The sequence below is a fragment of the Corythoichthys intestinalis genome, chromosome 9 (genome assembly GCF_030265065.1).
Source record: "Corythoichthys intestinalis isolate RoL2023-P3 chromosome 9, ASM3026506v1, whole genome shotgun sequence".
Classification (NCBI taxonomy): Eukaryota; Metazoa; Chordata; class Actinopteri; order Syngnathiformes; family Syngnathidae; genus Corythoichthys; species Corythoichthys intestinalis.
Window position 1 is genome coordinate 29,415,263 of NC_080403.1, and position 18,532 is coordinate 29,433,794.

The window sequence follows — 18,532 nt, forward strand, 5'->3', positions numbered from 1 at the left end:
TTCAATTATTCTTTCAATCAATCATTCAACCTTTCACAGTTAATTGCGGTAGTTTTATGTCATGAATAATATGAAAACACTCAGAAGTAATGATGTATTATATTAATTTTTTATTTATTTAAACTATATACAGTATGCCCCCCAAATTCTGAATATCAAGTAAAAGTTGTTTTATTTTGGTAGATTAAACCAAAAAAATTGAGTACGTCAATTTGCATGTACCACAACCCCCCCCAAAAATGAATATGATGAAAAGCTTTAGTTTTGTACACACTTGTCACATGTGTAATTCAAAACACCTGCAAAAGGTTCCTCATTCTTTAAAAAGTCAGTGTACTGGACTGTCTCAGAAAATTAGAATACACAATATTCTAATTTTCTGAGACAGTCCTGTATATTGTTCTATGTAAAGGACGTCAGCCAAGGTCGGCCCCCCACATTTTTACCACGCCAAATCTGGTCCCCTTTGCAAAAAGTTTGGACACCCCTGCTTTAAATGGTGGATTAATGTACAGGACTGTCTCAGAAAATTAGAATATTGTGTATTCTAATTTTCTGAGACAGTCCAGTAATGTAAGATAAAATTATAGCTAGTACCCCAAAAATTTTTACGAGTTATTTGTGGAAAATTCATATTTGATTCATGTTTACAAGTGTAAAGGAAAACTCTTTTCTTGTTTCTAATGAGGCTTAAATTTGATGAACTTAAATTTGATGTATTTAAAAATTGAAATATATAATTTATGCATTTTAAAAAAGCGCAAGTTTACTATTGACAGCATGCTATTAGTCGCGATTTTAAAAAATCACTCGCTTGACAGCACGATTATTATTACAACATTTTAATAAGGTAGGTCATGACATAAAGAGAGCCGGTCTGTGGCACGAAAGTTTTTGTTTTAATTGTATCTTCAATAAATGTGCATTCTTTTGTCAAACACACTTAGTAATTGAGGTTAAATTTGATGTTCAGTGCTTTATTTTTTAAATAAGATTCAATATTATCTAATAATGGGTGCGAGAAAAGTATTAATTTTCAGTTGAAATGGCATTAAAAAAGGTCTTAAAAGTCTTGAATTTAGATTGATCAATTCTGGGGGGACCCTGAGTGTAACTCCATTTTTAATGAAGAGAATTTCTCTTCTCAAATATTGCTCAAATCTGGTTTCCTCAAATCAATCTCCTTTGTCTCAATGATGTCTTTGCTCATTTTGACTCATCACTTGCTCCTAAGGGTGCCCTTAGGAGCTCAAACTTAGAAACAAATAAGCAGAGAATGAGAGTTTTCTCATCCAAAAATAGATACATTTCTATGCATTTTAGGAGTCTTGGGGTTGCCCCTTTTTTTTCCCCGCCCTTAAGGCTTTGGGCGCATGGGGGGTGTCCCTTATTTCTATTTCTGAAAGGTGGCAACCCTAATATAAACTGCCCGAGTTGCTAGTTTAGACGTTTCAACACTCCATTTATAGCGGCCTCCACTTGAGGGCGACATACACAAATCTCTCCGATTAGTCAATAGGGCGCACTGCATTATAAAGCACAGTAGTAGTAGTAGTAGTAGTAGTGGTGGTGGTTGGGGTTGCGTTATGCATCCACAAGATGGAGCTGAGCTAAATGGAATGTTATGCCATGATGAACTAATATTAATCTATATATAAGGCACATCTGATATTAGGCGCACTGTCGGCTTTTGAGAAAATGGAAGGCTTTCAGGTGCGCCTTATAGTGCGGAAAATATGGTAATCATGAAGACTGTATTTCAAACCAATGAAGTAATTTTGGTAGTAGGTTAATATAGCTAATATATAGATACATACAGCATGTATTGCCTCATTATAAGGCTTACATATGACTTTCAATTTTTTGCGGCTCCAGACATATTTGTTTTTTGCTCCAATACCGCTCTTTCAACATTTTGGTGTGCTGACCCCTGCTTTAGAGGGAGCCCACTGGTCGTGTACATACCACATTGAGAATTTACGTAGATGAGGACGAGCAACAATTTGACCAAGTGATTTTAAACTGCATTTTTTTTGCTGTAACTTGCATTTATCCAATACGATGCTGTTTATAAGATATTTATGATTTTTTCCCCCCTATATATGATTAAGAATTTATAAATTGTGTGTACGCTAACACTAACATTGGATGGATGGATACATAACTCAAAAATCAATTGAATCTATAGTAACTGATGAAATGACCAACAGAGCCTGGTGTTGTTATATAAATCAATATTCTTTATTAACACAATATAAACAACAAAGCAAGAGAGGAAGCCCTCGTGTTGAGCAGACACAACATGTCTGAGAGGCTGACTTAGACAGGAGGATGGACTTGGAGCTAATGATTTTTCAGATGTCAGGGTACACGTACAATATACACAAACCTCTACCGTGCACGAACCATATGAATGCTGCATGTTCCTGAAGCTGTTAAGTCACTTTGTCAGGAGCGAGAAGATTAAGTATGCACAGTCATGCTGAGCAACAGTTAGCAACAGTATGAAACTGAATTTTACATAAAAACCAAGTACGGCATCTTTTTAGAAAGATTTTTTTTTCATACAAATGATTTGAAGTGTACAAAACAGTATATTACATGTTCACTGATGCATGATTCTGCCAGGTGCCTACAGTTACACTTCCCTAAGAGCTACATACAGGCTGCATAGCACCTCTGCGCAGCTGATCCACATGGCATCACTTGACTATGGGCGGGGAAAAGGAAAGATTAGCAGCATTGTCATTTAGCATTGTCTTCAGAACACGCGACTATAAAAATGCACGAGGCCTCATATTGCCGAAATCACCCAACAGAACTAAACCGCTTATTACCCCCGCCCCGCGTTTGCCCTCGCCCCTGTAACATCCGGTGTCAGTCAATACAGCAGCATGTAAACGTCACTGCAGCTGCATCGTATTTCTACCATTCTCCTGTCCTCAATATACATTATGATAAGTTAAGGCTCTTGAAGGACCTGAGGATTTTGAAGATATGATGAGGCACACAGAAGGCAAAGAATTGCTATTCACACTGGGCTAACCCAAATAAAGAGGAGCATGGAACAGCCACAAGGATCCAAACACCAGTGAATGAGAGGACCCAAGAGGAGACAGCATGCTGCTGGTGGTGCCAGCTGTCAAAACGATGGATTGAAGGATGTCTTTTGACTTGAAGAGGTCTTCAGTTACCAAAGATGACATAAGAAAATTCCTTTCATGCCAACCCTTTTTGCTATAAAGGTGCATTCCAAAGGTGTTGTGATCTGAAATTTGAGCAATTGTCATTTTGAAGATGACTTGCATTGATGAATGCAAATGTATGTTAATATTGTAAAGTAATTCTTATCAAATTATCATTTTTTTGTATTGGACACTTTATTGGATTACACACTTTATCGACTTGGTAAAGCATTGGCATGTGTTATTAATGGACAGAGAGAGAGATGAAAGTGATGCAAGTCATCTTATTTAGGAAAGTATAGGATAGGTTAATGAACTGAACTTAAGAGGGTGAGAAATATATGCAATGAGTTGAAAATTAAGCGGTTGTTTTCTCTTCTTAACCACCTGGCGGTAAATTTGGATCTGGTATACTGTTGTCACCCCAAAATGCTTCGACTGCAACATTAAAAATAATAACCCAAAAAACGTAAAGCTAGGACTGTCGTACAAAAAGATGCATACACAACATTTTGTTTCTCCTCTTCATATGAAAGCTGCTTTGGTAACAACATAGTCATGACATCTGTACATTTTCCTCTCGTAGCCAAGCTGTCACTGGGGACAACCTTACATGATGTGTTTTGTGTTTTTATTTTCATTGGTGTATTCCTATAGCCTCGAAAACAAAATGAATGGGTCTAGTTACACCAGAGAGGTCTGTGTCCATGTTCCCATGTAGACGGTCTCCACTTCAAATGCAAGGTCTGCTGGGAGCTGTTCGTCATAAAGATGTCCGAGCTGTGAAAGACAGAGCTATTGTACTGAGGGCTGATAGAGTAGAGACCTTGGATGCAGAGCCGACTGCATTGGGACCTGAAAAGGAAAGGAGAATATAAAGACTGAAAATATATACAGTACTTTGAATGTTATTTCTTTATGTACAGAACTGTCTAGACTCTCGACGATCTGTTATGTTTTGATCAGCATACTTTATGTTTGAAGGGCTGTGCATAAATGTTTTTTTTTAAATAGATTTTTCCCCCTTTAATTGCAGAGGCATGGCGATGCGACTAAAAAACTAGTAATATGATAATTTACATAATTTATAATAATAAAATAATAATTTACACAATGTATACATCATACATTCTTGTTGTTTAATGTTGTGTGATGGGGCATCAAAAATCCCTTCTCTGAAGAGGTGGGTAGAGTAGTCTAAATGCTGAATTATGCTTCTGCGTCAGACCTACGCCACCAAGGCAGACCCGTTTTAAGACCCTTCGCCGTAGCCTGATGTGCATCTCCACAATTTTCTGTTTTCCCGTCATTTCAACGCGTGGAGACGTGAAGGCAAATGGACTGTGATTGGTCTGCTCAGACTGTTGTTTCCGGTTGAGCACGAAATCACCGCCATTTTCAAACATTGTTGTGCTATACACAAAGTACGACACCCTCTACAATGTCTCGTCAAGACATTATAAAGACTGCAAAATGGTAAACAAAAAAAAAACAACAACAATATAATACTTAAGAATACTTTTATATTGATATATATATATTTTTTTGTCAGCCCAATGTCATCAATGTGAACGGTTATTATTATACTGTACTATAACCGATTACATGACCTTTTTTTCATTCATTCATCTTCTGTACTGCTTATCCTCACGAGGGTTGTGGGGGTGCTGCTGCCTATCCCAGGTAACAATGGGCAGGGGGCAGGCTACACTCTGAACTGGTTGCCAGCCAGTTGCGGATTACATGACCTTAACTCATTTGCTCCCAAAAACGTATAAATACGTTCTATTTTTAATTGTTTCAGTGTCCCAAAAACGTATTTATATGTCTTTTTTTTTTTTTCACAAGAGACATCTCTAGGTTCTGATGCAACTTTGCTCCAAAGCACAACGCAAAACATCCATTTTAAAGCAATAAAACTGGCCACTGGAGGGCAGTAGCCCTTTTGGTAAGACCCACAACCCGATTTAACGGAACGAACGGCCAGGCCGCACGGCCTGAGCGCCGGCTGTAGACGACCGCATGGACGACCACGACACCAGGCGCGGGAAGTCCAAGCAAGACGACCGGGAGGACGTCCGGTACGCCAGGCGACGAACGACCAAGTGCGACGACCAGGAGGACGTCCAGGATGCCAGGCGGCGGACGACCGAGCAGAAAATCCGGGAGAACGCCCGGGATGCCAGGCGCTGGACGACCGAGCAGAACGACCGGGACCACCAGTGCAGCGGACGATTCCGCTGAGTCCGTGCTGCTTGCCAAGCAGAGCCCGCACCGCCGTGCTCGGCCGCTTGCGTCCCCTGCACTCTCCAGTGTCCCACGACTCAGCCGGAAATGCGCACGGCCAAACTAGTTCCCCCCAGGAACCCTAACCCTACACAAGTTCCCTAGGCGAACTCCGCCACGAGGCAGTGATCACTACAAAAGAAAGACTAAAAAAAATCCATCTACTGGCGGTGACGAGGGAAAAGCCCACCCCGTCCGTCGAGACAGCCGCGGCGACCACAACAGTGCCATATCCCAGCCCAACAGTCCAGCCATGTGCAAATAAATTGTTACTTTGCTATCAAAAGCTCTATTTGTCTTGTTGTTTGTTATTTTGTAGAAGGAAAACCTTATTCAGATGTTTGGGATGTCACTAAAGCAAAAAAATAGCTGTGTTAAAGTCAAAGTTATGTTTGAAATGTATTCTTTTACAAAAAGCTCAATTTCTCTGTTTTCTTATCAGAAATTGGAAAATTGCTCAAACTAAGCGATTTTCTAATGCTGACTTCTAAAGAATGGAAAAAGATATTAACAAACTTTTTTCTTTTTTTCCTGCTGAAAGAAGAGAGTCTAATCTTTCTTTTGGTGGATTCCATGTTTATATATCAATCGAACAGAATGTTCTGTGGGCCTTGCAAAATCAGTCAAAATCCAGTAAAACTGCCGGGAGCGAAGGGGGTTGCACCGGTGAAAATGGCTGGGAGTGAATGAGTTAATAGGCCAAGATAAATAGACAAAAATCATCGAATTCTGACTAGAAAGATCATGATCAACAGAAATTAAACCTCACCTGTCCAAAGAGCATCAGTGCTCTCTAGTGGAGGAAACATTTCCTACCATGAAATTAAAATGATCATATCTACGGTTTTTGGTGGTCTATCAGTGCCAAATAAAAACTGGAGAGAGGTTCAAATCTGCTCTTTCGAGTAAAATCTTTTATATTTTATGGTGCTTTAAAGACACCATGTGACTGAACAGGCAGGTGCTAACAAAAACTTTCCGACTGCAAGCCTCTGTGTGGTCATGTGACTGTATCGTTACATGTGTGGTATAATGGAGTCACGTGATTATTTTTGTGACATCTCATTAGTGAAACTGGTAGAGCCACTGTGGGCATGTACGGAAAAAATTGAGTAAATTCTAATATGTAGAATAAAGAGGAAAAATGTGATGACTCTAATGTAGCTAAAGTAGTGGAGTAGGAGTAGGGTTTCTTATTCACAAATCTACTCAATTAAAAGCAAAAAGTATGATGTGGTATAACTACTCTTAGAATTAAAAGGAAAAAAAAAAAGTCGCTTAAGTAAATGCAACACGTTATTACCCACCTCTGCTCTCTGTGATTAGTTTAGACATTTGTTAGCCTGAGCATTCAAGTTTATGCTCAGTTCATATTAATTCAGCTCCTTACACTATGAAAGACATGTTGCATGACTCCTTTCATCCATTTTTAACACTGCTTACCCCTGTCAGGGTTGCCTGGTGATGGAGCCAATTCCATCTTCGAGTCATAAATTAGGGCACACATAGACACAGACATCCATTCGCACCCACAATCACACCACAAATGAGTAGGATTCGATCCCATGCTGCCTGCGCTGAAGTCAGGTGCATGTACAACTACACCATCAGCAAGCCAATGATGTTGACATAACTCAAATTTTCAATTCAATATTACTATCTGCTTGGTCATATTAAAATAAAAACAGCCGATATAGTACGGTATTTCTATAATGTGTTTTTAAAAAGCATGTGTAGACAGACAACTTAACAGATATATCAAGCAAAGCCAGACGTCCTGACATTTTCTGATCTGTACTATGACTACTAATGATTTATAAAGGTTATACTTTTTCCCATTTTTCCAATACCTTTTGCTGGTTCATTTTTTTCATCTGTTGCTATAACACTTGAGCTGAAGAGAACCAAATCTAACCCTAATCCAAAACTAAAATGATTAAAAAAGGAACCGAATGTAAGAAAATGTCCTTTTCACAAATGAAAACAAAGTCAAGCCAAGTCAACTTTATTTATCTTTAATCATAATAAAGATGCCAAAGGATTTTTTTAAATTATAGACAAATAAGTAGTAGACATTAAAGTGACTGTATCCACGGATAAAAAGACTTGTAGTTCTTAAAAGGTAAACATTATTATGAGTTAAAATAATTTAATATTGAAACCCCTCTTTATGTTTTTATTTTAATACAATTTTAAAAATTAGTTTAACTAGTAGGTCGCCGTTGTTGTTGATGTCGCAGGGCGGTGATGTCACATGGTTAGGCTGCTGGGCTTCCAGATTATGACTCTAGCAACATAAACATGTCATCTGTCCAACCCTTTCAATTTAAACCCAAGAGGAACATTAATGAGCATGACAGCACTGTCGACATTTCACGAAACGAGCAGCAAAAGCAAAATGAAGAGGTTGACGGGATAAGACGAGATGAGAGTAGGAAAAAAAAAAATGGTGTTCTGCCAAAATGTTCTACACCGGCGAAATGTCAAACTAGACGTGAATTTGACACCCAAAAGTTTACACACATCTTCCCATTCTATAGCATGAGGAAGTGTCTCTAAACCTTTGACTTTTTTAAAATTTATTCCATTTGTTTTCAAGAGTTGACTAATTTTGTAGCACAAAGCCTTTACTATTTTCATGTACAGTATTATACTACTGATATTGATAATCAATACACAGTGTTAGTTGTACCGTGCACTTTCAGCTTGGTTAGTTTAGTTTAGATGCATACCTACAGAACCTCAATGCAACTAAATACTAAAGATGCCTTAAGAAAATAGAAGTAGTAATATCAAATAAGGGTCATTTAATTACACTACGTGACTTATGACTTCAGCAGATAAACAATCTGCTTTAAAGCTACCATGAGAAAACACTATGCTTAAAGTATGAGAGGGAAACACATGCAAAAAGTATTTTGAGGCAATGAAAAGGTAACAACTGACTCAATAAAAACACAAAGTACTAGCCGCTTTTAACTGACGAGCGCATGTGTTGGACGTCTCGCTGCGTAGAAGGATTTGCATCAACCCGGTAGTATTCATTGAGTTACAGTGATAAACTACATCATCACCGCAAGTGTCCATTGTGCACATAAAACATGGCGCCCTCCGTAGGTCAAAACATGTACTAAATATTATAGATTTTTAAATCAACGACAATATTTTATGTTTCTAATAACATATTTGTAAAACAGAACAATTGTGGTTTATTAGACCCTACAAGTCTTAAGTCCGAGGTTCCCTTTAAAAATTAAGAAATAATGAAGAGTAAATAAAACTATTAAATATTAGAAATCAAATGTCTAAGAAAACACAATTCATGCAACCACTGATATTCCCTGCTCTAAACCCTGTGTGATTACATATTTTGCACGTTAGTTTAAAACTGCCTAACACAGTGGACTATTTTTATTCAATTTTACCTTTGGGTAACAGGCAAACTGAAGGTCAACTTGTGTCCTATATTGAAATGCATTTGACTTTGAGGTTGCACTGTATTTTGTAATACATTCATTTTCTGTTCCTCAAGGTGTTTAAATTACACCAAAGTCTCATGTAGCACTTTATTTTGCTGCTCTCAATGCTCCCTCTGATGATGATCACTAATCTCCTCTGTTCCAGTCGTCAGCAGGGGAGCAGATTATGCAGCACAGAACAGAGGACACTACCTAGCTCTCCACTGACCTGGTATCCTTGGGATGGTGATCTGTCGACTACTGCTGCCTTCCCCTCCCTCACCAAATGGTTTTATCTGAATGATATAATCCTCGTCAGTGGGTAGGGAGAGCTCAACCGAGGTTGTGTTTGTCTCCATGACATTGGGATTGCTGTGTTGGTTCTTTTTGTACAACACCTAAGACATTTTACAAAACACAGTTACACAGATGAACTGAAGATAAGGAGTAGAAATAACTTGAGACTTACTTTATAACCTGTGACCTCCGACTCATTCTCCAGGGCTTTAACCTGCTCCCAGTTTAAAATGATCTTGGAGTTTGATGTGTTCCACATCACTTTACCAGGAGGCTGGCTTGGAGCTAAAGAAAAAAAAAAAAACCGCACACCCCCATTATTCACGTCAAATAAAATCTCTAAGCCCGTAAAAAGCAGAGAGCAATTATACTAAGAAGACTTGCTACGTACGTGGTTTTTTGGTGGTAATGTTGACAGTGGTGCTGGGAGGACCAGCTCCTGCAGTATTGTATGCCCTCACCGAGATGTAATATGTGGTGCTGCCTTTTACACCGTGAATAATAGTTGATGTCAGATTTCCCACAGTTCTTTGCACATTGGCTGTGTCTTCCTTTTCCCGTCGACTCCAGTATCTCAACTGAAAATCATCAAGGCAGAACAACCGATAGACTAACTCAAACACACTTTCAAAGGACTTTTCTACATCCTGTCAGTAAATAGAAGAGATCAAGTGGACAAAATATGCAGTGTGTTACCTCTATGCTGTGTGTGATCCACATCAATTGGACAAGTATGACAGTTTAAGCTGAGTGATGTGAAAAACAAAAAGCTACAGCAAATAAAAGGAGCACAATATTCAACAATCCCCTGCCAACACATACTGATAATAGGTTTTATTTGTCACCACGGTTGTCAGGGCAGAAACAGCAGGCATGCTTCACATCCCAAATATAATTTGACTTTCCTCACAAGAATGGTTTGCACAAACCCTGTTCCTCTGTTGACTTTTAGTGGTCAACAATTTACATTTCAGCCTTCGTGCAGTCAGTGGAAGAAAGTCGCTCCTTTGTTCACATCCGAGATTTGAACTGAGCAGAATTCAAATGACATTGGCCAACTAAGTGTAAAGGCAGTTAGATTCAAAGTGAAATGTTCTTTTCCTCAAAGCAGTGCATAAGTACACTAATCAGCACAGGTTAAAATACTTGAAAAGCAAATAGAACAAAAAACGAATGAACGCCTCAAGTCTCGGTTGGGCTATTATGCATGCAGCAAGCTATTATCTCCTTTGCCTACGGTATTGCACATCAGCCTAAGACATTCATCAATAATAAAAGAGAATAAGATTCAACTCTGCCCCACACCTACTGTACACACATGCAGACAAAAAAAAGCACTGAAAGCAGACATGGAGTTAACGAGGCACAGTATATCATGTCATTTACCTCATAGCCCAGAACTCTTTTCTTACTGGCACTCCAGGGAACAGCTTTCCATGAAACTTCAATCTGGGACGCTGAGAGGCTCTTGGCACGTACCCTCGTGGGTGCTCGGCCAGGTTCTGAAGTTTATGAATAAAGACTTAAGAGGTAGCACTCTGTTTTGATGGCCACTCAAAGCGGAACATTAAAAGTGTTTCCGTTAGATTCCTTTTTTCATTAGAAGACCAGAAACTTGCATTTCCTCTGAACCATAGCCACTCTTGCAATCTGATACTTTAATCGTTGTACAGCTGAGGCAGCAAAGCATCGTAAGTAGAATATAAGGCATAATTCTCACCTTCCTCTGCAGAGTAAATTGTGGTGACGCGTCCAAATGGACCTTCTCCCTCGTTGTTGTACACGCCGACTTTCACGTGAAAGGGTGAAAATGGCTGGATGCTTTCATTTTTGAAGACATATCTGGAGGTCTCCGCGGAAGGTACAGCAGCCTGCATCCAACCTGTGGCACCATGGGGTCGAAAAGCCACGACATAGCCAAACCCCGGTCCATTTTGTAGCTCCTCTGGAACAGGCTATGACAAACCACACACATAAAGAATTTAACTGAAACAATAAGTACAAGATAACACGCAAGATCCATTTTATAAACAATGTATGATTGAATTGTTTTGAACAAGCAGACCTTTGCTGCACCAGGCATTCGACACAATCCAGAAGCATGAACATTCACGTTGAAATTTCAATGTGTTTTTTTTGTCTTTTTTTATATATTTACTCCCCTACCCCCAACAGTTGCTTTGGTTTGTATTTGATTCTTTTGGCTACACTGTTTTCAATCAATATTTATGTGGATGTTGATTTTTTTGTTTTTTTGCCCAGTAATACAGTATTTTAGCCTCCATGTGCTACCATATCAATCTAATTCTCCCAGGTCCTTAAAAATTAAGTAGTACTAGACAATGTACAGTAATGTGAACTATTTCATGTTCTTAGATACGTCTCCAGATGAAAAAATGGGGCACATTAATGTGCAGTTTTGCTAAGTATTGATGGTTTCTATAATTGCAATGTGTTAGAATGTAGTTTTAAGCCCTAAGCATAGACTTCATAATATATTGACGTGACACATTCGCCATTCACTGCATCACGGCTTCCTGAAGAGGGCCGTCCCAAACCCCGCTTCATTTATTAACAGTCGGTCACATGCAGGGATCGAACACCGGATTTAGGTTGAAAAAGTAAGAAAGCTGTACAGCAGTGTTGGGAAAGTTCATTTTCTACATGAACTAGTTCAAATTGCAGTTCACAAATTTTAAAATGAACTGTTCAGTTCATAGTTCATAATTCAAAATTTTGAACTAAAGTTCATGGTTCCATAAAATGAACTTTTGTAGTTCAGTTCTTTTTGTTCGCCAAAAATTGTTGCAAGCTATTATTGGCAGTGTCCATATAGAACCACAGACAGCAATTCATGTATCCTTTTTAACACTGAAACTATGTGTCAGATTCATCTTCATATTCAATTTCAAATCCTTGTCCAACCAGGGTTTACACTAGCAGTGAGGGGGCAGCCCTCAGATTACTGGGATTTCCATAATGCTTTGCTGCCACTCATTCAGTCCACACGTTAGCAGCTCTACAGCTTTTATCTACTGTATATTTTCATAAGCATAAGCAAAACCTTGGTGTTTGAATGTTCTTTATTGTGATCATAATTAGGTTTATGAAAGCTGGCCTTTCCACTTTACTCAAAGGCTGTAGATCTCCCACAATATACTGCAGAACTAGGTTGTCTAGCTGCGGCTGGGAGAGACAGAAAACGGGGCCACTCTGGTATGCTGTTAGCGGTATTTGGGTGGCAGAGGTACTGCTCTGGCCAACCGTTGCCATCTCTTTGTTAATCGCACATGCTCGCAGTCGCAGATACCTAGCAGGGCTTGTCGCATGCTTTATTTCGATGTGCCGTTTAAGGTTGGCTAAAGACGTTACCGACGTACGGACGGTCTTCTTCTATCCAGGTGGACAAAGTTTACAAGTAAACGTTATATTTTTGCCATCCGGGTCGGTACTGACTTTTTCGTAAAACTCTTTTAAATGCTGGTACTGTGTAGATAGTTGCTCTGAGCGGGCCGGGTTTCGAGAGCTGCCAGCTTCTGTGTCCATGCTGCCGTTGTTGTGACGACGTATTTGCTTAAACAATAAGGCCGTGACAGGCAGATTGGGTTTCCAGGTTGAATAATTTTCAGCTATTAAGGTTAATTTTTTAATTGTGTGTTTTTAGCCTATGGCTTTATATGCAGTTTTGTCGGTAAGGCTCTAAATGCGATGAACTCATGAACGAAGTTATGAGCACCGCTCACAACCGCTAGAATGAGCGCGTTCACTTCTGTTCATGAGACAGAAATATGATGCGTTCAATTCACGTTCGCCCAAAATATGAACGCGTTCATGCACAACACTGCTGTACAGTATACAAACAGGAAGGATTGTCTCAGGGTGATTTGTTCGAAGATTCAAAGTAATGATTATATTTTTCGTACTATGCATGCATTTTGAAACTTTTGAGGCCTGTAATTGTCACCATGGGTAACTCTCAACCATGAGAGACAGAATGTGGAAAAAAAACAGAAAAACACATTGTTTGATTTTTAAAGAAATTATTTGCAAATCATGGTGGAAAATAAGTATTTGGTCAATACTAAAAGTTCATCTCAATACTTTGTTATGTACCCTTTGTTGCCAATAACTGAGGCCAAATGTTTTCTGTACTCTTCACAAGCTTTTCACACACTGTTGCTGGTATTTTGGCCCATTACTCCATGCAGATCTCCTGTAGAGCAGTGATGTTTTGGGGCTGTCGTTGGGCAACACAGAATTTCAATTCCCTCCACAGATTTTCTATGGGGTTGAGATCTGGAGACTCCAGGATCTTGAAATGCTTCTTACGAAGCCACTCCTTTTTTGCCCTGGCTGTGTGTTTGGGATCATTGTAATGTTGAAAGACCCAGCCATGTCTCATCTTCAATGCCCTTGCTGATGGAAGGAGTTTTTCACTCAAAATCTCTCGATACATGGCCCATTCATTCTTTCCTTTATAAAGATCAGTCGTCCTGGTCCCTTTGCAGAAAAACAGCCCCAAAGCATGGTGTTTCAACCCCCATGCTTCACAGTGGGTATGGTGTTCTTCGGATGCAATTCAGTATTCTTTCTCTTCCAAGCATGAGTACCTGTGTTTCTACCAAAAAAGTTCTATTTTGGCTTCATCTGACCATAACACATTCTCTCAGTCCTCTTGTGGATCATCCAAATGCTCTCTAGTGAACCGCAGACGAGCCTGGACGTGTACTGGCTTCTGCAGGGGGACACGTCTGGCAGTGCAGGATTTGAGTCCCTGGCAGTGCATTGTGTTACTGATAGTAGCCTTTGTTACTGTGGTCCCAGCTCTCTGTAGGTCATTCACTAGGTCCCCCCGTCTGGTTCTGGGATTTTTGCTCACCATTCTTGTTATCATTTTGACGCCACAGGGTGAGATCTTGCATGGAGCCCCAGATCGAGGGAGATTATCAGTGGTCTTGTATGGCTTCCATTTTCTAATAATTGCTCCCACAGTTGATTTCTTTACACCAAGCTTTTTACCTATTGCAGATTCAGTATTCCCAGCCTGGTGCAGGTCTACAATTTTGTCTCTGGTGTCCTTCGACAGCTCTTTGGTCTTGGCCAAAGTGGAATTTGGAGTGTGACTGACTGAAGTTGTGGATAGGTGTCTTTTATACCGATGATGAGTTAAAACAGGTGCCATTAATACAGGTAATGAGTGAAGCCTCGTTAGACCTCGTTAGAAGAAGTTAGACCTCTTCGACAGCCAGAAATCTTGCTTGTTTGTAGGTGACCAATACTTATTTTCCACTCTAATTTGGAAATAAATTCTTTAGAAATCAAACAATGTGATTTTCTGTTTTTTTCCCCACATTCTTTCTCTCATGGTTGAGGTTTACCTATGTTGACAATTACAGGCCTCTCTAATATTTTCAAGTAGGAGAACTTGCCCAATTGGTGGTTGACTAAATACTTATTTGCCTCACTGTAAGTCATAGGCATTCATTTATTTACTCCATTGTGTTTTAAATATAATAATAATGATAAAAATAACGATTAATGAAAACAATAAACACCGATTTTGAATGAATCTTTTTCTTTTGATTTCGTTTGGATTTGATAACTAGAAGGATAAGCATATTACTCGCTTTAGTGCTGAAATGTCAGAACTAAATTTCAAGGCAGAGTCAGAATAGAAGCTTTTTGGTTAAGCAGATTACATTTTTGCATAATGAAACATTACCAAACATTTTGAAGGGTTTCACAGCAGGGTTTTATTACTTTGAACAGCCTGAATTATTACCGGATCTAAAGGTGCCTTGATTTAATAGAGAGGGATGGGATATCATTTGGAAAAAAAGGTTGACTTTCTTTTCAAAATTAATTTAATTAAGCTTCCAAAACCACGAAATAATTCTTCCTTTTATCCTGACAGCAATAGCTGTACACTATAAATCACTGTTATTCTCTGAAAATGTTACATCTGGCGTACCCTACGATGGGTGACAGAAAGAATGCTTGCTTACCTCCCACGTGATCACTAATTCTGAACGACTCCCACCGCCACCACTCACACTAGCTGGTGTGACCTTCGGAGCTGTGGGGGGAAAAAGAGCAATCGGCTTAGCCTTGCTGACTTAACGCGGTGCTGAAAACTGAAATGGAACAACGCTCAAAGTGACAATTTTTCACAAGGCAGTGAGAAAGAGAATATTAAGACATATTTCTTAAATCTGCAGTTGTATGGAATGTGATTACTGGAAATGATCCCAAAAACTTGAACACAATCTGTTATGAAGGTTAATTGACTTTTGATTTGTTTGCATTTAAAATTTTCTCTGTAATAAGGAATACAAATGGATTAGATCCATTCTTAAAATTGGGATCATGAAACTGACCTGAACACGCAAAGTCTTGGTAACACTTTATAATAATGACCTATTATAACTAGTTAATAAATCATTAGTAAACTGTTAATAAATGATTTATTGTTGATTTTTGAAGTGTTTGTTAACAGTTTGTTAGGCATTTATAATTATGCCTTATTGATAGTTAATATTCCATAAATAAACTGATGGTTAATGAGTAATAAATGACTTGTAAGCCGTATGTCAATGATTCATACCTAAACCTTATAAATTAGTAATATACCATTAACAAGCTATTAGCAGCTTAATAACTAATGACTTATTAAGTATTAGTTCATAGTTTATTTATGTTATTGGGACATTATTCTTAAGTTACAACTCCTCCGAATTTCTCAATTGTTAGTGAATGAAGAATAAGTCCTACTTTAGTATGACATCCCAATAACATACATAAGCTTATAAGTATACTTAACATATTAACTCACACTTTACAGATTAGTTGTTAATAGTTTGCTAACCATCTAGTAGAACAGCAAATATGTTAAACTAGTTCAAGGTAAAGAAATTTCATATAATATGTAAAATATCAAATTTTTGTCCCTCAAGATTGTTCCACCCATAGGCCTTTCTGTGTGCTGTACTTTACCAAACACTAAAGATTAAATGTTGAACATTTTATATAATGCATAGTTTGTGACACTTTTTGTGCTAAACAAGGATAAACTTACGAGAGGCATTTAACGTCCATACATCACTGCAAACTGTTAACATACACTTAACAAGTCAACAATATATCCTTTATTAACAGTTTAGTAATGATGTATTAACTAGTTATAAAAGATAGTTATTATACAGTTACCAAAGTCTTGAAATAACACTTTATGTTTAAATGTCATGTAAGTGTTTAATGTTGACATGGCAAATGCAATAGCAGTTTAACTGTAGTCCACCTCTCATTTTATTTTTCTCATCAAAAATTTGCTTTTTATCTCTGTGTTATCACTTGCAAAAAAAAAAAAAACCTGTTGTTTCAGGAGATGGTATCTGTTATTTTTTTTTTTTACTTTTGTAAACAGTCTCTGGAGTTCTAGGTGTTCAACCATCCATACATTTTCTGTATGATTTATGCTATTTGGGGTGGCTGGAGATTTTGGTGCTACTGTATTCCATTATATTGAGAGAAAGAGTACCACCTGGCCTCTTCATCTGTAGTTGTTATCACAGGGGCCATTACGGTTGTGGCATTGATGGAATGAGTTTGGGTCAGGTCCATCCATGAAAGACACATATGAACCATTACACTAGCACTGGCCCAGTTTTGGAGCACATTTTGGAGTTTTGTTTTGATATATTCAGTAAAATGCAATAAAAATACTTCTAACAAGAGTCTGTAAACAAAACTATAGATATGCTTTGAGGAAGAAAAAAGTATTTTACATACAAGTCCCCTTTGTTTTGGCTTGTTTGGATGGCTTGCTGGGCTCGCCGGTCCCAATGGTGTTGCTGGCAAGCACTCGAAACTCATAGTCCACCCAAGGGCTCAGGTCAATTACAGTTGCTGTCAGACGGTGGCCCCCTACAACTTTAGGAACTGCAATAGAACAAATGCTCCCTTCAGTATTAATACAGTTTGTGTAGGCCTGTCGTGATAACAAATTGTAGTAAGCCATATACTGTATTATCTCATAAATTATTGCAAATATGCGATATTATTGTCAATTTTTTTAACCAATTCAACCACTAATGTTGGGACAATACATCCTAATAAATCACCCATTTAAATGCAATAATATATAGCAATACTAACGTATTACAATGTTTAATATCGATGTGTTTCCTTTTTTGTATATCTGAACTTTTAATTCTATAGGGTGTTAATGACCGCTAAACATCTGAGAAAGGAACTGGAATCTCATATGCAACCAACATGCACGTGTGCAGAGTGCGCACGCACACATAGCGCACGCAAACACAGGCTCGCACAAATGCAGGCACGCACGCGGAGATAAATCGCAGCTGGGAAAATGACCACTTTAAATTTTTTTTAACGGTGCGATAAATAAATTTATTGCGTAATGAGACAGGCTTAAAGGGAACCTCGGACTTAAAGACTTGTAGGCTCTAATAAGCCACAATTGTTCTCTTTTACTAAAATATGTTATTAGAAGGACATAGAATATTGCCATTGATTATGTTTTGACCTACAGAGGGCGCCATGTTTTATGCTCAAAATGGACGTTCGGGGTGATGGCGTTGTTTGTCACTGTCACTAGACGAACACTACCAGTGTTCTGCCAAAATATGCTACATCGGCGAAACGTCCTACATTAGTCGAATTTGACACCTAAAGTACTACCGTGCGCTCTAAACTTGTTTTGTTTAGATGCATACAGGAATAAAGTACTGAAAAAATGCCTGCAGAAAATACTTAAATGTAGTTATATCAAATAAGGACGGTTTAAATGCGCTACGTGACTAATGTGGTCAACTGCTTCAAAGCTAACACAAAAAAACCCCCACAATGGTTAAAAGTATGAGAGGGTAATACATGCAAAAAGTATCTTTGAGGCAGTGAAAAGGTTCTAAATAACTAAACAAAAACAAAAATAATGAGTACTCGCCGCTTCTAACCGATGTGCGCATGCGTGTGGATGCATGCGCAAGCGCCCTGAGCATTGTATAGGACGTTTCGCCGCGTAGTAAGGAATGGCCGAACACCGGGTTACTGCAAATCCTTCTGCGCGGCGAGATGCCCAACACATGCGCACATCGGTTAAAAGCGGCGAGTACTTTCCATTTGTGTATTTATTGAGTCTTTTATTACCTTTTCATTGCCTCAAAATACTTTTTGCATGTGTTTCCCTCTCATATGTTTCAACATTCTGTTTTCTTGTTTTAGCTTTAAAGCAGATTGTTGATCTGTTAACCACATTAGTCACGTAGCGTATTTAAACCACCC

The 18,532-nt window shown here is 38.6% G+C and overlaps 1 protein-coding gene across 3 annotated transcripts in view; it reads right to left on the reverse strand.

Annotated features, from left to right (window-relative positions):
- Positions 1 to 2,254: 2,254 nt before the first annotated feature.
- Positions 2,255 to 18,532, reverse strand: part of LOC130921557 (contactin-4-like) — a 262,979-nt gene continuing 246,701 nt past the window's right edge. For all 3 annotated transcript variants that reach the window (XM_057845593.1, XM_057845592.1, XM_057845594.1), the window contains 8 exons: positions 17,015 to 17,164; positions 15,232 to 15,302; positions 10,947 to 11,181; positions 10,613 to 10,728; positions 9,618 to 9,804; positions 9,399 to 9,511; positions 9,159 to 9,327; positions 2,255 to 4,040 (listed from right to left, as the gene is read on the reverse strand). In XM_057845593.1, coding sequence (XP_057701576.1) covers positions 3,949 to 4,040; positions 9,159 to 9,327; positions 9,399 to 9,511; positions 9,618 to 9,804; positions 10,613 to 10,728; positions 10,947 to 11,181; positions 15,232 to 15,302; positions 17,015 to 17,164 — 1,133 coding nt within the window. In that variant the 3' untranslated portion in view covers positions 2,255 to 3,948. The remainder of the gene's footprint in view (positions 4,041 to 9,158; positions 9,328 to 9,398; positions 9,512 to 9,617; positions 9,805 to 10,612; positions 10,729 to 10,946; positions 11,182 to 15,231; positions 15,303 to 17,014; positions 17,165 to 18,532) is intronic.